Source organism: Salvelinus namaycush, chromosome 7, assembly GCF_016432855.1.
Source record: "Salvelinus namaycush isolate Seneca chromosome 7, SaNama_1.0, whole genome shotgun sequence".
In the NCBI taxonomy this organism is placed as follows: Eukaryota; Metazoa; Chordata; class Actinopteri; order Salmoniformes; family Salmonidae; genus Salvelinus; species Salvelinus namaycush.
Window position 1 is genome coordinate 14,963,564 of NC_052313.1, and position 21,055 is coordinate 14,984,618.

At 43.5% G+C, this 21,055-nt stretch overlaps 1 protein-coding gene and 1 long non-coding RNA gene across 2 annotated transcripts in view; one reads left to right on the forward strand and one right to left on the reverse strand.

Moving 5' to 3' along the window:
* Positions 1 to 2,158: 2,158 nt before the first annotated feature.
* The window catches only part of LOC120051010 (apoptosis regulator Bcl-2-like), a 75,485-nt gene continuing 56,588 nt past the window's right edge, over positions 2,159 to 21,055 (reverse strand). Inside the window, exon 2 of the mRNA XM_038997586.1 lies at positions 2,159 to 3,277. Within this exon, the coding sequence (XP_038853514.1) occupies positions 3,143 to 3,277 (135 nt within the window). The 3' untranslated portion in view covers positions 2,159 to 3,142. The remainder of the gene's footprint in view (positions 3,278 to 21,055) is intronic.
* On the forward strand, positions 10,383 to 19,552 carry LOC120051011. Its single transcript, XR_005477218.1, has 3 exons — positions 10,383 to 10,469; positions 11,002 to 11,080; positions 18,960 to 19,552. It is a non-coding gene; the product is annotated as an uncharacterized LOC120051011 (long non-coding RNA).

The following is a 21,055-nucleotide window of genomic DNA, read 5'->3' on the forward strand; positions in this document are numbered from 1 at the left end:
CTATGCTTCCTGGCTGATGTTTTGGTCACTTTTGAATGCTGGCGGTGCTTTCACTCTAGTGGTAGCATGAGACGGAGTCTACAACCCACACAAGTGGCTCAGGTAGTGCAGCTCATCCAGGATGGCACATCAATGCGAGCTGTGGCAAGAAGGTTTGCTGTGTCTGTCAGCGTAGTGTCCAGAGCATGGAGGCGCTACCAGGAGACAGGCCAGTACATCAGGAGACGTGGAGGAGGCCGTAGGAGGGCAACAACCCAGCAGCAGGACCGCTACCTCCGCCTTTGTGCAAGGAGGAGCACTGCCAGAGCCCTGCAAAATGACCTCCAGCAGGCCACAAATGTGCATGTGTCTGCTCAAACGGTCAGAAACAGACTCCATGAGGGTGGTATGAGGGCCCGACGTCCACAGGTGGGGGTTGTGCTTACAACCCAACACCGTGCAGGACGTTTGGCATTTGCCAGAGAACACCAAGATTGGCAAATTCGCCACTGGCGCCCTGTGCTCTTCACAGATGAAAGCAGGTTCACACTGAGCACATGTGACAGACGTGACAGTCTGGAGACGCCGTGGAAAATGTTCTACTGCCTGCAACATCCTCCAGCATGACCGGTTTGGCGGTGGGTCAGTCATGGTGTGAGGTGGCATTTCTTTGGGGGGCCGCACAGCCCTCCATGTGCTCGCCAGAGGTAGCCTGACTGCCATTAGGTACCGAGATGAGATCCTCAGACTCCTTGTGAGACCATATGCTGGTGCGGTTGGCCCTGGGTTCCCCCTAATGCAAGACAATGCTAGACCTCATGTGGCTGGAGTGTGTCAGCAATTCCTGCAAGAGGAAGGCATTGATGCTATGGACTGGCCCGCCCGTTCCCCAGACCTGAATCCAATTGAGCACATCTGGGACATCATGTCTCGCTCCATCCACCAACGCCACGTTGCACCACAGACTGTCCAGGAGTTGGCAGATGCTTTAGTCCAGGTCTGGGAGGAGATCCCTCAGGAGACCATCCGCCACCTCATCAGGAGCATGCCCAGGCGTTGTAGGGAGGTCATACAGGCACGTGGAGGCCACACACACTACTGAGCCTAATTTTGACTTGTTTTAAGGACATTACATCAAAGTTGGATCAGCCTGTAGTGTGGTTTTCCGCTTTAATTTTGAGTGTGACTCCAAATCCAGACCTCCATGGGTTGATACATTTGATTTCCATTGATAATTTTTGTGTGATTTTGTTGTCAGCACATTCAACTATGTAAAGAAAAAAGTATATAATAAGAATATTTCATTCATTCAGATCTAGGATGTGTTATTTTAGTGTTCCCTTTATTTTTTTGAGCAGTGTATATTTGCATACACATGTTATTCAATCATTTCACCCATACCGGTTTCACCAGTGAACAAGCGATAAAACAGAACTTGGTTCTATATGGGATACTCCGCAAGTCCCCTTCTTATTGGATATCCAGAAGATACAACCCCACGTGGAGGCTTGGAAGACAAACGAGGAGGGAGAAATTAAAGGTAACTAACTAGGTTTCCCTTTTTAGCTGTGAATTAATAAACACGATGGTGTATGACTCCGGGTTAAAATTCTACAAAGAACCAGCTGAAAAAGAGGACCATACGCATGTCAGGTAAAATAACAACCCAATGCTCATCTCCCAGGACAAACTAGCAACAGCTAGCTAGCTAAATGTCCATGAAGGTGTGTTTTGATCTGACCCCAAATGAATATAGTTGGTTCAAAGTTGGTTTTAATATTTTAACCTGCGTGTCGTGATCACGTCTGGTGTGGATGTATGAAGTCAACAGGAGTGCAATGAAGCATGTGGACGCATGTGCGTGGCCGGTGTAGTCAGCATGTAACCCTAACTTAACCCTAATTCTAACCCTAATTGCAACCCAAACCCTAAACCTAAGCCCTAAGCTTAAAACAGCCTTTTTCCATGTGGGGACTGACAAATTTTCCTTGATTTACTATCACATCAAAGGGATTGGGTACGTGGCAAATTGGGACTGGCTAAAATACATTCAGGTGTGCTTGAAAATGGCTTTCGATCCTTAGGATATACAGTAAGTGAGAGAAACTCCGGAGAATATTCCTTCTCAACATTTAGTCACGCTCTTGTGTTCCACAAACAAAGAAACATGGGGGACGAATCAGAGACAAGAACTTTAATAGGAAATTCTCACATCTATTGGATTTGATTGAAGTTCCCTTGGGGGTTTGTGCACAGTGAGCCTTCACCACCCAAACTAGAAAAACAAACCAATAATTCCTGTCATCAAAAGTCATCATGCATAAATGGTCACTCAGGCAAAAACGACCACTTTCACCACTCATGCTGGCGATGGAAGCTGTATGTACAGTACATTTGGGATGTTTTTAAATTTTTTTAAACTTTTCTGTCAATGTTACATGCTACATATACCACAGAATCATGCTGAAAATAGTTATTAAAAAGAAAGAAAATCTTGTTTTTCAGTTTATGAATAAACAATCACTTGTCTTATGTTCATTACCCATACATCATAAAAGTCATTTGTTTAATTGTTAGAGCACACACACAAGATTGTGTGAATATGTTTGCCTGCAACATTCAGTATCTACCCATTGGTATGTGTTTATGCATTAGTATAAAATGATCAAGAAATTGTGTATGCAATCTTTCCAAGGATATTCCCTGTTGGTAGCTGTCTAGTATACAGTACGCATGGGTGAATCCATCTGTAAGTCTGTATGAATATACAAGGCTGCATTTGTCAGAAAAAACATGTTGCGTTCCGTGTGATTGATTTGTATACTTGTTTTTCTTTTTCATCTTTTCAATACGCAAGAGGACGGGTCATGGAGTATGAAATGAGCAACAGAGCGGTGCGGTCTCCTTTGAAGATCTGGCAGCTCTGGGATTGAACCGGGCTACAGGCCCGGGATGGGCAGTGCTGAGCTGTGAGGTGCTTTCAAAGAGAAAAGAAAAAGCGAGGAACGAGAGACAAAATATTGTAGTCCGTGCACAGCAAAGTTATAGGTCGCCAGTTTTTCAAGGGAAAAAAGTGCTGTTTGCCTTTATTTTTTGGGCTACTGGGTAAGAACCTGGTAGGAGAGGCGAGAGGGAGGGGAAAGGTCCTCTGGGGTCTTTTATATCACTTCTGGATGAACAAGGCTCCAATGGTGACTCCGGCTGCACCCAGGGCGGCCAGGCCGAACACTGTCTTTAGGTAGGGCCAGGAGTGGAAGACAGAGATCCTCTGCTGCCCATAGATCTCCACAAAGGCGTCCTGAGAAAGAGAGAGAGAGAGAGGTTAGTATCATCACTACAACTGTTCTTTATTCTAATTACTGAACATTCACTCGCCATGTAAATTAGTTTGTTATAATATCAGTTTATGCCCCATCAAGCCCTCAATGTCATTTTTTCATAGATATATATAGACACTATGCATCAGTAAAATGTCTCAATGACCATGGCTACATGGGGCCCATATCTCTGTGGCTCTGTCCCTGAGCCTCCTCTGTCTGTGGGACAAAAGACAGAGGAATAGACGACCATGTCTCACAGCCAGCATCTCAGCAAGAAAGCTCCTTAGCGTCATGCCCCCCCCCCCACACACACACAGCTTCTTTGCATAACAGGCATACAGTAAGTAAGACCAAAACATCCGATCCCACACAACTACAAACCACAAACAAATGTATCTGTGCATATTATCTGGTTTTGAAACAAGAGGAAATGTTTAGGTTCTTCCCCAAATCTATCCACTGGTCCGGTTACAAGGAAACGTTCAGGTTCTTCCCCCAACATGTTCAGTGGAATGTAATAGAGTGTAATACTAATATGACAAGCAAGGGGATAACCCTAATGAATAGCTGTTCCTCTGCACACATCAACAACAGTCACCCACGAAGCATCGTTACCCATCGCTCCACAAAAGCCGCGGCCCTTGCAGAGCAAGGGGAACCACTACTTCAAGGTCTCAAAGCGAGTGACGTCACCGATTGAAACGCTATTAGCGCGCACCACCGCTAACTAGCTAGCCATTTCACATCGGTTACACTAGACTGCCTCCAGTGCTAGACTGCCTCCAGTGCTAGACTGCCTCCAGTGTTTTACATATTTTTAAGGTTGTTTAGCACTGTAAACTGTATTTCTGTGTGTATGCGACCCAGGTTGTGTACTAAGAGCTGGATATGTAACACTGTATTCCCAGACCTTGTGAAATCTGTGTGTGTGTGTGTCTTTTCTATGGCCTTTGGTTGCTGAGTTCTCCCAATTTCAGTTTATATGACAAAACAAGCAGTCATTGTGTAGAAAATAATTAAACAATCTAAACCGCTGTGAAATATATTTTCCACAACCAAAAATATGATATTTTCAGCTGTTTGAAGCTGGGGCACAAAACTGAAAGTAGAAGACACTAAAACTAAACTGAAGAACGGGAAGCATAGAAATAGCGCACATAGATCTACCGCTTCTTTGACTTGCTTTCAAGGAGAAAGAAAGATCTATAACTCACATTTCTATGTGAATTTGGTATGGTCGAACAAAAAGATACAAATCAAATCAAATTTTATTGGTCACATACACATGGTTAGCAGATGTTAATGCGAGTATAGCGAAGCTACATATTGTAGCTTTAAGCTCCAGAACCCTAGATCCCAGTGTGTATGTGTGTGTGTGGTTGGTAAACTGAATACTAGTGTGCCTCCGTTTTCTCCTCCCCTCCCCAGACCCCATACACAGTGGAGTAGACTGCTTAATAAGTAAAGCCGTTTTTTTATTGCAGTGTGCTTTACCACATTACATTTGGCACAGCCTCTCATCTACAGCTCAAGCCCGTAGGCTGCGTTCAGGCCCCAGTGTTCTAGCCCAGTGAGGGGCCGGCTCGTGCGCAATTGTTTGGATTGTATGATTCCCCTTCCCACTGGTTCCAGCATCTTGCCAGTGGAGAGAATATCTGCAGGGCAGACCCGTTTTTTAGCTTCATAGCCCTGAACAGCTTGCAGGAAGGAAGCTTCCCCAATGTGCTGCCTGGGAGGAGGTTAACCCACAACCGCTGCACATCAAAACCAGCTAGAGCAGATGACGAGACGTGAAGAGGAGAGACCGAGAGGAAAGGGTGGAGAGAGAAGGAGTGGTAACGGTATGCTTCTGGTGCTGGTAGGAGGTTAACTCACAACTGCTGCACATCAAAATGACTCAGAGTAGAAGGGGAGAGAGGAAATGTGCTGCTGAGTACTCTGGCTAGAGTTCACATCTCTTCCGAGCTCAAGTCAGAGTGCCGATGCAATATTCAGCACCATAGATTCATTAGTGTAGCTCACACAAAAGTCTGTCTTCACAACCTAGGATAATCCTCTAGTCAGAATGGATAGGATAAAAAAGTAGCCTTCCAGTATGGAATCTTCCCAACTTCCCAATATGTCAAAGAGAAAAGTGCACGTCTTTGACCATTTCTCTGACAGCCACAGGTCGATATCCTGCGTCTTGGAGCATGAAGAGCACCGCATCATATTATGTACAAAATACCCTCTCTTCCAGCAATATGATGTACATAGCCATTGTTTACACTTCCAATATCCACCAAGGTGCTTACTGTAATAAAAGTGGGAAATCGAGAGGAGCATCTTTCAAAGTTTACAATTACGAGAACACACATTAAACAAAAATAGATTGATGACATCGTGGGAAATTCCTAGATTGGCTCAGTCTGGACAGATCAGCATCACCATAGGAACTGCATCATTAGCATACGTACCTGTTTAGCATTTTAATAAACGTCATATCACGGGTAATTCCATTCATCGATTCCAGCGAGGGGAACAGGTGTCCAGGAGAGTACAGTTCATCATGCATATCCAGTGTCAACAAAACAACCTCGTGCATGTACTGTAAACCATAAATGTCACACTGGCTCTCTGCTGTCACGGTCATACGTCTACAGTATGGGCCTACACAGTAGCACATAACATGGACAACGCTGGTTTGATGTCATGGTTTATTCCATTCTCTCGTCTCGTTGGTTCCCACTCTGGCCAGATGAAGTGGACCTGAGGTGTGTATTTCATTATGACACACAAGCAAGGGCTATTAGGTGTTTACACCTGCAACAACAGCTGCTTTGTTGATCACCTGATACACACACACCAACCCCCCCCCACCCCAACACTCTCTCTCGTCCCCCCCTCCCTCCCCCTTCTTTCGCTCTTCAGGTTGCTCTATGGTGCTGTCCTAATATATCTCTCTCTCTCTTCAGGTTGCTCTATGGTGCTGTCCTAATATATCTCTCTCTCTCTTCAGGTTGCTCTATGGTGCTGTCCTAATATATCTCTCTCTCTCTTCAGGTTGCTCTATGGTGCTGTCCTAATATATCTCTCTCTCTCTTCAGGTTGCTCTATGGTGCTGTCCTAATATCTCTCTCTCTCTCCAGGTTGCTCTATGGTGCTGTCCTAATATCTCTCTCTCTCTTCAGGTTGCTCTATGGTGCTGTCCTAATATATATCTCTCTCTCTTCAGGTTGCTCTATGGTGCTGTCCTAATATATATCTCTCTCTCTTCAGGTTGCTCTATGGTGCTGTCCTAATATCTCTCTCTCTCTTCAGGTTGCTCTATGGTGCTGTCCTAATATCTCTCTCTCTCTCTCTCTCCAGGTTGCTCTATGGTGCTGTCCTAATACAGTGGCTTGCAAAAGTATTTTCCCCCCTTGGCATTTTTCTTATTTTGTTGCCTTACAACCTGGAATTAAAATGGATTTTTGGGGGGTTTGTATCATTTGATTTACACAACATGCCTACCACTTTGAAGATGCAAAATATTTTTTATTGTGAAACAAACAAGAAATAAGATTAAAAAAACAGAAAAAACTTGAGCGTGCATAACTATTCACCCCCCCAAAGTCAATACTTTGTAGAGCCACCTTTGCAGCAATTACAGCTCCAAGTCTCTTGGGGTATGTCTCTATAAGCTTGGCACATCTAGCCACTGGGATTTTTGCCCATTCTTCAAGGCAACAACAGCTGCTTTGTTGATCACCTGATACACACACACCCCCCCCCACTCTCTCTCGTCCCCCCCTCCCTCACCCTTCTTTCTTCTCTTTCGCTCTTCAGGTTGCTCTATGGTGCTGTCCTAATATATCTCTCTCTCTCTTCAGGTTGCTCTATGGTGCTGTCCTAATATCTCTCTCTCTCTCTTCAGCTTGCTCTATGGCGCTGTACTAATATATCTCTCTCTCTTCAGGTTGCTCTATAGTATCTCTATCTCTCTAATATCTCTCTCTCTCTCTTCAGGTTGCTCTATGCTGCTGTCCTAATATCTCTATCTCTCTCTTCAGGTTGCTCTATGGTGCTGTACTAATATCTCTCTCTTCAGGTTGCTCTATGGTGCTGTCCTAATATCTCTCTCTTCAGGATGCTCTATGGTGCTGTCCTAATATCTCTCTCTCTCTTCGGGTTGCTCTATGCTGCTGTCCTAATATCTCTCTCTCTCTTCAGGTTGCTCTATGGTGCTGTACTAATATCTCTCTCTTCAGGATGCTCTATGGTGCTGTCCTAATATCTCTCTCTTCAGGTTGCTCTATGGTGCTGTCCTAATATATCTCTCTCTCTCTCTAGGTTGCTCTATGGTGCTGTCCTAATATCTCTCTCTTCAGGTTGCTCTATGGTGTTGTCCTAATATCTCTCTCTTCAGGTTGCTCTATGGTGCTGTCCTAATATCTCTCTCTTCAGGTTGCTCTATGGTGCTGTCCTAATATCTCTCTCTCTCTCTAGGTTGCTCTATGGTGCTGTCCTAATATCTCTCTCTTCAGGTTGCTCTATGGTGCAGTACTAATATCTCTCCAGGTTGCTCTATGGTGCTGTCCTAATATCTCTCTCTCTCTTCAGTTTGCTCTATAGTGCTGTCCTAATATCTCTCTCTTCAGGTTGCGCCATGGTGCTGTACTAATATCTCTCTCTTCAGGTTGCTCTATGGTGCTGTCCTAATATCTCTCTCTCTCCAAATGGCTCCCATTCCTCCTCGTCTCTTAATGTTTTGCTCTTGCAAATACCAGGGCAGGTCCCTAAGGAATGTATTGACTTTAACTATTCCTTTAATTTGGGTTGAACCTTTCTTGGCATCTATCTTGTACACTAGCCAGAGAGTCGGTGACAGACAGGGCCCTTGGATTTCCAACATGTTGCCAGCTCTGTTTGCTTTACATTTTTTCCCCCACCTCGGCAAACATGTCATTAGGTGAGCTTCCAGCGTGTGTTTAAACCGACCAGCTAGGTTTGCCCAAAGCCAGCGCTAATGGATTCTGAACACAACTCTGACCTGCTGGAGGAGCTGAGCTAGCTAACTGAGGTAACCGAGCCAGAACCCAGCAGGTTTTACCAGTGCTGTCATGCTCACCAGGATATACTAGCCTACTTCCACCAAGGCACTTACTGTAATAAAAGTGGGAAATCGAGGGGAGCATCTTTCAAAGTTTACAATTACGAGAACACACATTAAACAAAAATAGATTGATGACATCGTGGGAAATTCCTAGATTGGCTCAGTCTGGACAGATCAGCATCACCATAGGAACTGCATCATTAGCATACGTACCTGTTTAGCATTTTAATAAACGTCATATCACGGGTAATTCCATTCATCGATTCCAGCGAGGGGAACAGGTGTCCAGGAGAGTACAGTTCATCATGCATATCCAGTGTCAACAAAACAACCTCGTGCATGTACTGTAAACCATAAATGTCACACTGGCTCTCTGCTGTCACGGTCATACGTCTACAGTATGGGCCTACACAGTAGCACATAACATGGACAACGCTGGTTTGATGTCATGGTTTATTCCATTCTCTCGTCTCGTTGGTTCCCACTCTGGCCAGATGAAGTGGACCTGCGGTGTGTATTTCATTATGACACACAAGCAAGGGCTATTAGGTGTTTACACCTGCAACAACAGCTGCTTTGTTGATCACCTGATACACACACACCAACCCCCCCCACCCCACACTCTCTCTCGTCCCCCCCTCCCTCCCCCTTCTTTCTTCTCTTTCGCTCTTCAGGTTGCTCTATGGTGCTGTCCTAATATATCTCTCTCTCTCTTCAGGTTGCTCTATGGTGCTGTCCTAATATATCTCTCTCTCTCTTCAGGTTGCTCTATGGTGCTGTCCTAATATATCTCTCTCTCTCTTCAGGTTGCTCTATGGTGCTGTCCTAATATATCTCTCTCTCTCTTCAGGTTGCTCTATGGTGCTGTCCTAATATCTCTCTCTCTCTTCAGGTTGCTCTATGGTGCTGTCCTAATATCTCTCTCTCTTCAGGTTGCTCTATGTTGCTGTACTAATATCTCTCTCTTCAGGTTGCTCTACGGTGCTGTCCTAATAGCTCTCTCTTCAGGTTGCTCTACGGTGCTGTCCTAATAGCTCTCTCTTCAGGTTGCTTTATGGTGCTGTCCTAATATCTCTCTCTCTCTTCAGGTTGCTCTATGGTGCTGTCCTCCTAATATCTCTCTCTCTCTCTCTCTCTCTTCAACTTACTCTATGGTGCTGTCCTAATATCTCTCTCTTCAGGTTGCTCTATGGTGCTGTCCTAATATCTCTCTCTCTCTTCAGGTTGCTCTATGGTGCTGTCCTCCTAATATCTCTCTCTCTCTCTTCAACTTACTCTATGGTGCTGTCCTAATATCTCTCTCTTCAGGTTTCTCTACGGTGCTGTCCTAATAGCTCTCTCTTCAGGTTTCTCATTGGTACTGTCCAAATATCTATCTCTCTTCAGGTTGCTCTATGGTGCTGTCCTAATATATCTATCTCTCTTCAGGTTGCTCTATGGTGCTGTCCTATTATCTCTCACTCTCTTCAGGTTGCTCTATGGTGCTGTCCTAATATCTCTCTCTCTTCAGGTTGCTCTATGGTGCTGTCCTAATATCTCTCTCTCTTCAGGTTGCTCTATGGTGCTGTCCTAATATCTCTCTCTCTCTTCAGGTTGTTCTATGTTGCTGTCCTAATATCTCTCTCTTCAGGTTGCTCTATGATGCTGTCCTAATAGCTCTCTCTTCAGGTTGCTCTATGGTGCTGTCCTAATATCTCTCTCTCTCTTCAGGTTGCTCTACGGTGCTGTCCTAATATCTCTCTCTTCAGGTTGCTCTATGGTGCTGTCCTAATATCTCTCTCTTCAGGTTGCTCTATGGTGCTGTCCTAATATCTCTCTCTTCAGGTTGCTCTATGGTTCTGTCCTAATATCTCTCTCTCCAGGCTGCTCTATGGTCCTGTTCACTAGCCAGAGGGTCGGTGACAGACAGGGTCCTTGGATTTCCAACATGTTGCCATCTCTGTTTGCGTTACGTTTTTCCCCCACCTCGGCAAACATGTCATTAGGTGAGCTTCCAGCGTGTGTTTAAACTGCCCAGCTAGGTTTGCCCAAAGCCAGCGCTAATGGATTCTGAACACAACTCTGACCTGCTGGAGGAGCTGAGCTAGCTAACTGAGGTAACCGAGCCAGAACCCAGCAGGTTTTACCAGTGCTGTCATGCTCACCAGGATATACTAGCCTACTTCCCACTGGGCACATACGTCAATTCAACGTCTAGTCGACATTGGTTCAACGTCATTTCTTTGAAATGACTTGGAAACAATATTGATTCAACCACTGTGTGGCCGAGTGGGTTGTTTTGGATTACATACTGCTAATGCTAACAGTGTCTAGGGGAAGATCTCAATTGCATACTCCTCGCATCCTCTCTCCTCTTCTCCTTCTCAAAACCCATTGGAGGAGAAGGTCAGAGGGGAGGGACTTCTGACTTTTTCATCCAATGGGTTTTGAGAAGGAGATGATGAAAGAAGACGCGAGGAGTATTCATTTGAGATCTTCCCTAGGTGAATAAAAAAATATGGTTATTCACTTGCCTTTGTACTAATATTTACAGATTTTTTTTTACAAAGGCTTAGACTAAGTTGTGAATCTTCAGAATGCCACATCCAATAACTGCTAGATAAACAGATGTCATTCTTTGTTATACAGACTTTGCTTTGTATGCAGCCCAAGAAGTCAACTAAGCCCTTTCCCAGAGTTTTCCCCAATGCCTTGGATCAAAGCCCAGGTACTGTAACATAGCCTGCCAAATGTGACAGTCTCTGACTCACTGTACCCACACATGGGTTAATAGGGGCTTGATTAGGTCGTTTAATCCAGGGGATTAGCCAAATGGATGGGATTTAGACTCATTTGCATGATATGCTGATTAGGGCATAGACTGGGTAATGGGGGAATTCTTCGTCTGGGGAGTTTCCTCTCTCGGTTCATTGGAGGGTCAGCATGATAAGATGGCTTATCGTGGAGAGACAATCAAACTCTCTTTTTCTCTTTCTAATTTCCATCTCTCTCATTCCTTTCTCCCTCGGTCTCATTCTTCTACTTTCTCATTCCCATCTCTCTCTCTCTCTCATTCCCATCTCTCATTCCTTTCTCCCTCGGTCTCATTCTTCTACTTTCTCATTCCCATCTCTCTCTCTCTCTCTCATTCCCATCTCTCATTCCTTTCTCCCTCGGTCTCATTCTTCTACTTTCTCATTCCCATCTCTCTCTCTCTCTCTCTCTCTCTCTCTCTCTTTCTCACTCTCTCTGTGTTGCTCTCTCTCTCTCTCAGATATTCAATCACTTTGATCAAATGATGTAGGTGGGTCAATTCGAGGTATGGTAGTCTTCTTAAGGTGGAATGACTGAGAAAACAAGAAGAGATTAGTTCTCAAAGCTCCAACAAAGGACTCTCCTCGTGAGAAAAGGGCTCCTCTTGGACTCTTGTCAGGCTAAACAGGGAGTTGAGAATGAGAACAGGAACATTGAGGGCTTTGCCCTGCTCAGGCACCTGTCACACGTTGGCAACAACACGTCCCCGTCTCTCATTTGTGCTGAACCCCCTCCCAACCTCCTCCCACTGCCTCGGCAGACACACAGATTTTAGTGTGAGGGCCCCTTTCCTGGCAGACATTCTAAAAAGAGTTTGCCAGAGGGATATCGCAATAGAGGAGAAAGGAAGCAAAACTCTCAGAAAATGGGGAGCCTTCCAATCCAGGCCCACCCACTCTGTGAGATGACAGTGGACCTGTTATCGGCTTCAATCGCTGGGCCCTTTGATTTGTTGTTGTAAGTTCAAGGAAATATAGTTCATGTTATAGCCTCCATATCTCTTGCTTTGTCACATCACATGTCAAATGTAGCCAGCCCTGGAAAATACAACTTGACAGAGTGATGTGATAAGATTTAACAATGTTTGTGTGTGTATGTATGTGTGTGTGCTGTGTGGGTATACTGTATTCAGATGTGGCTGTATTATGTGTGTCTTTGTGGAGTCTGAGTTTAGAAGTGTGTGAGTTGTCCCATGATGAGCTCAGATACATACTCACACACTCCTCACACACTCCTGAGTTCAATCGTGTGACAATTCGCTGATCCACTTGCTGCCTATCCCATGATGTGTGTTTGGCCCACAGGCCTCCTACGAGCCATACACATTATGACATCCTTTCCCACAGTCACTAACCAGAGCTAACGTGTAAAATCCGACAACTTTATCATACAGCCAAAAATACCTCAAGTCTCACACAACCCCTGAGCTGAACAGGAGGATTGTCTTACAATGTCTCCATTCAAACACGTGGAAGCATGCCTCTGGGTCCGTTTTTTTGACCCCCGTCATGTTTTCAGCTGAGCAAATGAATTAGCTGGTCACAGATACAAAGGCACCATGGGAAAGGGAACAGAGCACAGTTCACACTATACTGAGCTGCCTAAGAAGAGGAGTGTTCTCATTGGAACAGATGCATGCTGGGATATACAAACAACAATTACATTTGACATTTTAGTCATTTAGCAGATGCTCTTATCCAGAGAGATGTACAATTAGTGCATTCATCTAATTAAAAGGACCACTGCGTGAGAACGGTTCAACGTTTTAGAATGATTCATACAGTACACGTCAAATACAGAAATAACTACGTCAACATGGGATATATGCATAGTACCTTTTGTATAGCTTGTCACAGATACACTGATGCTAAATAATAAAACAAAATAGTGTGACTACCTGGGGAAATTAACATGCGACACAAGCACACAAACTATGCCCTTATTGCCCCTGACCACGACATTGAAATTATATTTGTTAATTTCAAGGAACTTTCCTTTTAGCTGTTACCCTAGCAACAGTTCCTCTCCTTACAGCACACTTTCATGGAGCCCCGTGGACTAATGAGGTCTTAACAGCTGTTTTTTCTCTTTGAGATAAACAAGATTCAGTCATTAAGGCAATGTAGCGGAGGTGAAGATGGACCCCCCTGCTGTGCACAGGTTGACCCATCACTGACTTCAGGGGCCCCTGTGGCCCTTCCCAGGTTGCCCTCCCTCAGGGGGTCAGCATCACAGATAAAAACGCATTAGGGAATTAAAAAGCACACATCCTCCCAGTCCTATCCAATCAGTGTGTAGGCCATGGTATGTGTGCATGCGTGTGTGGTAGAGAGAGAGTAGGGGTGGGGAGGGGGGTTTTGTTCACTTTGATGTAGTAGCCACAGGGCCTGAACGTGCACCTCCATCTGTATGCACCCCACGGCTGGGTGAGTGCAACGCAGGAAGCAGGAAATGATTTTGTCTATATGAAGTAGTTTGGGGCAGATGCAATGTTGTCCCTGTGTGATGTTTTTTTAAATTTTCCATAGAGGAAAGATGAACATGTTCACTGTCTCTTAGTGTCTTGTCAACCCAGTTTCATAGGTTTTATTTTGGTATTATGTTATCTTGTGTTTAATACAAAAACTGATACTGAGACATTCTCAGGGAGCTGTAACTAACTTGCGGTATCACATATAGAGCTGCAGCTTAGTCAAGACGTTATATGATTCTTTCCTCACACTTTATACCTCAGAGAATATCCTTAATTTAATGATGAAACACAGTTGTTCTTTAAGGCCTAACAATGCTATTGGCATAAGTAAGAGTGAGACATGAATAATGCTGTTAAATGTACAAAGCCCGGAGGGATTTGTATTTTGTCTATTGCACTATACCAGAGTCAGGAGATTAAACTGCAAGTAATTACCTTTTTAGGATGCATTGGATTACTGGGTCAAGGTGCAATCCCCCCTCCCTCCTATGTCTCCCCTTCTCGGCTTTGACCCCTGTGACCGGGGGAGGGCAGCCCCACACTGACATGAGAGGATTGTGGGTTAGGAGGACTCGGAGAGTTGAAACAGAACACCAGATACTGAACCTAGAGGAGGGCCAGACTGTTGCTTTTTCAGGAAAGCCTTATGGGTAATGAGATTGGCCCACGTGGCAGGCCCTCTATCTTGGTGGGTGGGGGCATCCCATCTCCACTTTACTTAATGGGTTTTTATTTCATCCCCTTGCCCTCTCTTCCTCTTGAAGCTACCTTCTGCTGGTCCTGTTTTGGTTAATCTCCGGATACAGTACTCTTTGTTGTTGTTTTGGGGACAAGAGCTTAGATCTGCTTACAGCGGCCCCTTTTACAGTGCAAGGTATCACACACATAAGTAGCAGGTAGCCTAGCGGTTAAGAGCGTTGGCCAGTAACTGAAAGGTTGCTGGTTTGAATCCCTGAGTCGACTAGGTGAAAAATCTGTCGATGTGCCTTAAAGCAGGCACTTATCCCTAATTGCTCCTTTGTAAGTCGCTTTGGATAAGAGCGTCTGCTAAATGATTAAAATGTAAATGTAAACATCCCTAGTAACCAATAATCAAATTTGTAATGAAGATTAAAAATATATATTTCCCATCTGTCACATAGTGTATGCTTGTTTGTTTCTGCTATAAACAGACATGTTGCATGTGTTACTCCTCAAAGCCTGCTTTGGGTCATTGAGAGTCACATTGGTAATTTGAGTGTGTAAGTCCTGTTCGTGGCTGAGCAAAGCTATCATCAACCGATGCACAGGACAGAAAGTGGAAGTAGTGGGATGGGGTCAATCTAGTCCGAGCCAATGCGGTCTACCGATCTGGTTTCATTCACCATTCTGCCAAAAGTTCCAAGAGAGCCAATCCAGCTGTCTCCCCTTTCCCTCCCGATTTCCCTGTCCCCATATACATGTGCCCAAAATGTAGTGAAGGCAACAGGGTCTTCCGTGAAAATCCCTTTCCCACAGAAAGTATAAAAAGTGTCACATGCAAACTTTTAAATTGTTACATACATCACATAGGTGCAGTGAAATGTGTTGTTTTACAGGGTTAGCCATTGTAGTACGGCGGCCCTGGAGCAAATTAGGGTTAAGTGCCTTGCTCTAGGGCACAATAACAGATTTTTCACCTTGTCGGCTCGGGTATTCGAAATAGCGACCTTTCAGTTACTGGTCAAATTCTGATGTTAGCCAATGGAAAAAGCCAGGCTTTTATCATTTAGTATCTGTGACAAAATTCTTGTCCTTGAACATAAGCAAATAAAGTGAAAACAAACACGGAGTTGAAAGCTGTAAGAACCTTAGCTAACCTTTAGGGATCTATTTGAACAAACCTCACGCAATGGTCAATCAAAGCGCTGGCGGTAGAGCTATAGGTACCGCTATAGGTTCAGAAATATTTTTGCTATTTTCACAACCACAATTATTGGCGAAAGTTGCTGGCATTGGCACGAAAGGTCTGGTCTTTGATGTATTGCCTTGGAATCAACTCCAATTCCAATGTTAGTCTGTTATAGTTTGTTAAACAGTTTACAGAAACAAAATAACAAAATGTAAACCTATCCCATCTTTGCTAAATATGTTCACTTGAACCTGTTGTTCCACTGTTGTAAGTAATTGCATAGCTTCAATTTTGAAATATATACATAGCATTCACACTGATAAAGGGGCTAGGTCTACTGTAAATTGCATTATGGCTGAGCATGGACATGCCAAATGTTGTCAATAAACAAGATTAAATTAATTATTGACAAGGCCTAAAAAGGGAGCAAATAATTTGAATAAAAAAAAACTAAAAAAACAACTTGTTTTAAACAGGCTAAGTCTAAATGCACTTACAAGCACAATAGTTGCTTCCTGTGGGCATATAATATTAAAACAATACAGACTATGGAGGGTTTTACGCACATCTAAACTTTTCCCAGTAGCTGGCCAAAGATCCAATATAAAGAGAAAGAGAGAATGTCCACTCACCGTCATACTGCTCCCAAATATAATGATCTGTATACACTACCGTTCAAAAGTTTGGGGTCACTTAGAAATGTCCTTGTTTTTTGAAAGAAAAGCACATTTTTTGTCCAATAAAATAACATCAAATTGATCAGAAATACAGTGTAGACATTGTCCATGTTGTAAATGACTATTGTAGCTGGAAACGGCAGGTTTTTAATGGAATATCTACATAGGCGTACAGAGGCCCATTATCAGCAACCATCACTCCTGTGTTCTAATGGCACGTTGTGTTAGCTAATCCAAGTTTATCATTTTAAAAGCCTAGTTGATCGTTAGAAAACCCTTTTGCAATTGTTAGCACAGCTGAAAGTCTTCTTTAGACTAGTTGAGTGTCTGGAGCATCAGCATTTGTGGGTTCAATTACAGGCTCAAAATGGCCAGAAACAAATAACTTTCTTATGAAACTCCTCAGTCTATTCTTGTTCTCAGAAATGAAGGCTATTCCATGCAAGAAATTGCCAAGAAACTGAAGATCTCATCCAACATTGTGCACTACTCCCTTCACAGAACAGTACAAAGGCACTAACCAGAATAGAAAGAGGAGTGGGAGGCCCCGGTGCACAACTGAGCAAGAGAACAAGTACATTAGAGTGTCTAGTTTGAAAACAGACGCCTCACAAGTCCTCAACTGGCAGCTTCATTAAATGATACCCTCAAAACACCAGTCTCAATGTCAACAGTGAAGAGGCAACTCTGGGATGCTGGCCTAAAATCAGCCATTTCCAGCTACAATAGTCATTTACAACATTAACAATGTCTACACTGTATTTCTGATCAATTTGAAGTTATTTTAATGGACAAAAAATGTGCTTTTCTTTCAAAAACAAGGACATTTAAGTGACCCCAAACTTTTGAACGGTAGTGTACATAATGGAACCATCTTATAGATCGTATTTACACTTCTCCAGAAGTTGCATTGGACAGTGAATCATTCTAATAAGTTTGGTTTTAATACAATTCAACGAAAAACAATGGATACATGTAGCCTACATCATGGAGGGGTTTTTAGGCACGTCCAAAGCATGGCTAAGATAATGTCAACAATACATAGATAAAAAGGGAATGTCAGCTCACTGTTTAGCTCCTCTCAAACTTGATATTTTAATAAAGCTTTGGTGATTAAGATTTATTTCCAAGCAGTCTCACAAGCCAAACACTTTAACAGTCTTGACTAGCCTACTTGATGAGCTACATTGGTCAGGACAAAAAGAAAACAGACTTCATTGAGAGCAAGGGAGGATATGCTTGGTTTAAGCATAGCATGAGTGTTTTATGTTTCTAAATACGAAGTATACAGGCACCAAAAGCACATCTTGTTCCATGTTCATATGGGCAGTGTGTGTCACGGCTGGATAGGCTGTGTTTCCGCTGTCACAATTAATTCCATAACCAACTGCGTTATTGCTAAAACCAGCTTTTGGTTGGTCTTAAATATCCCTATCAGCCCTGCCTGAAATTAGCACTTTGGATCATGTTTTTAAGGACACACCTCAAATATTTCCACCCATCCCATCTGAGCGCATGTGTGCTGATGTTAGACTGGTAAATTGCCGAACCTGGCGTTTGGACTTTAAAATGCCAGTGCACCAGTTTTTACATAACGAAATTGCAAACTAACAGGCGTTTAACAGTAGCGCCGCCTTAAAGCCAGCCGAAAATAGAGCCCTAACTGTGTGAAATGCTCAACATTGCATTGACCATTACTGTGTGATGGACATAGACCGTTACTGTGTGAGGGACATGGACCGTTATTGTGTGAGGGACATGGACCGTTACTGTGTGTGTATAAGCTAGTCAAAGTGAATGATGTATGAGGGAGAAAGACAAGGCAGATAGGTTGGGTGGGTGCTGAACTGTCACTGAGAAGATGCCCCAATATAAATTGTTCTCTCTTTTAGTCCAAATTGTAAAATACGACAAAGGAAGAAGAGTTTCTTAGTTCCTAGTCTAGAGTTGCTGTGTCTATGCTGTTAAATCTTTTGGGGGAGGTTAAGTCATCTCTTGGCTTAGCGCCAAGCCAGGCCGCCCAGGAAATCAGAGGAAATTTCCTGGGCCTCTGTCACTCTGAAATCCAACCCTGTGTCACTGACAACTGTCACCATCCTTATAAGGATGGAACACACTGACCACAACAGAGTAAGGGGGCCATTCACAAAGTCTGTGGAGGCATTGGGTCTCTCCCATTCACCAGGACTCTCTTCCTCTCTTCTTTAAAATGTGCTGGGGGTTATTTATAATCTGATGTATTAATGGCCAGAGGAACTGTTGGCTTCTTCCACCACAGAGCCAGGTCAGCTTTACTGGCTGTTCTGTGGGTTTGGAACCACTACACCAGAGAGCAGTGAAGACCTGCTTTAGCATCTGTGGTTGGCGGCGTTAGCTATTGTTATGTGGCCGGCTGATTCATCTACTCTGAGGGTTTAAACCATCACAGAGGAAAAGAACTGACCCAGAGGCATGTTTCCTCATGATTGAATGGAGGAGCCTTGAGAGACATTACTTGAGCTTGGCTACAGGGTTGAGTGAGACTTGAGATTGTTTTGGCTTGGTAACTTAGGCATGATATTTTGCAGGATGAACAGGTGCTGCATATTGTACACAACAACACAAAATCACAGGAAGCCATATGAAGCTGAGGTATGATTTGGGTGCTTGAATGTTCCTGTATATGTGTAACTGTGTGTGTGTGTGCATGTGCATGTGAAAAAGCCACAGCTGTTGAGAATCTGACTCACATCCATGGCCTGCTACTAATTTGCATGGGGTGCAATCCCTGCAGTGTCGGACACCCGCTTGTGTCTAGAAGCGAGACAGAGACACGACCGCCCAGCACCTGCAAACCCGTGAACAACCACAGCGTTCCATCAAGAATCGACGGGATGGCATTCTCCGCGTCATGGGGCGAGGTGTCAAGAGCTGAGTCAGAGAATGAGACACACTGCCAAGGTCATGTTTTTCAAGTTCTCACTCGTCTGACAGATAATGGATTGACTGCCTAGATCAGGAGTGTCAAACTCAATGCAGCCCCTGGGGCAAAATCTGTCTTCAACGAAGTCCGAAGGGCTGCACTGAAAATTGGTTATATTTCCTCCCCGTCACAATTTGCAAAAGATAGTCCTATATCCATTGTTTTTAGAATTTTCTATAATCTGACTGTCTAGCTTTAATTTGGGTGATTATTAGCGAGCTGGAAAAAGTGAAGAATGTAGGTCCATTATCATTTATACACTTTTTCCCTTTGGTTTTAGTCATTTGACCCACCAATTTAGACAAGTGTCATCTAATATGTAATCAAATATTTTTATCTGGACACTTTCTTTACCTGGAATTGTTCCTTATTGTAGGCTACTACTTTTACCACTTTTAGTCTTAATCTTTACTACACTACTCACTGTTTAGCACATGACCTCACATGTGACTCCTTAAAGAGATGGGTGAGGCTGGCTTAAAAGGGTGTGAACAATGCTGAATGGGTGTAGACAAGGGAGTGCTTTCCAGTAGTAGTACCAAAACATTTGAAAGGCCATTTTCTCAAAAGTGAGGTTAAGTTGATCAACTTTCAAAGCAGAATTACTTTCCCATTGTTCCTCTAAATGCAGTGTATGATATACCATTTTGTAGCTCTGTGTCTGCTTTTATCCAATGTAAAAAATTAAATGTCAAGTTTTGCTACATAAGACTAAATCAAGGTGGTCGGTCACATATGCCATGTCTTGAAATATGCAGATAGATGGATTAAAAGTAAATTTATATTGTAAAATGTTTAATTCCACCTTTATAGCATTCAAAGAAGGCATGAAACATTGAGTCACTGTTAGTTTTACACTTAAGACATTACTCTGCTGTTGTGCTATAGTATTTGTGAATTTTGTCTCTTGTATAATACATTCTGTACATTAGTTTATATGGATGCACGATATATCAGTGAACATATCGGAATCGGCCAATATTAGCTAAAAATGCCAACATCGGTATCGGCTCGATGTCTAGTTTAACATCGATATGCAAAACCGATGTCAAAGTTCTTAAATGTTGTTAGATCCATCCTTTGAAAACAGACACGTGAAAAGATTCTGGGGATGAGCATGCTCATCTTCAATATGTACCCATTGTTCCTCTTTAGTGCATTGAACAATATGTCATACGTAAAAGCCTTGGGTGGCGAGTTGATACAATTCCAAGTCTGGAAGTAATGTTTGTAGGCCTTCAAGTTGAAAGGTTTCTTGCAGCTTGATTAAGGCTTCATCTGCGCTTGTGAATTCCATCCTTTGCGTTCCCTTCCAGACCCACAGCACTGCTGGGAAGCGGAGTTGAGATTTGGTCCCATTTTCCTCCAGTGACTGTTTGATTGGCAGGTATTCTTTGCATTGCTTTCTCAGTTTAGGAGACATGTCCTTGACGAATCGAATGGTCTGACACGATAGCCTCTTGTCTTTTTGTTCGTTTTTGTGAGCATTGAGAGTATTTTAGCTATGTTTTCCTGGATAGCATCTAACTGTTTATTACTCGTTGCCCTTTGTTCTTTCCTTTTCCTTTGAAGGAGGCCATGTGCGCTGTTTTACCAGCTGATTGCTTTGCTGTGGTACAAAACTGATAGCTCACACTCTCTCAGTTGCTTGGGGATATGTTGATTTATCAAGTTTAGAGGATTGATTTAAAGTTTGCTGTCTGGTTTCTACATATAACCATAGTTTTATACAAAATGGACCTACTCACACCCCATGTGTCCTATCGGTACGTGCATGCGCCTCCCTTCCTCAGTCAATTCTCTCTTGTTCAATCTCTCCTTCACGTCAACCACATACATTCAGAATATGTGTGTGTGTGAGTGACTGTATGTGTGTGGCTAGTCACACAATGGCATCGAGATTGTTT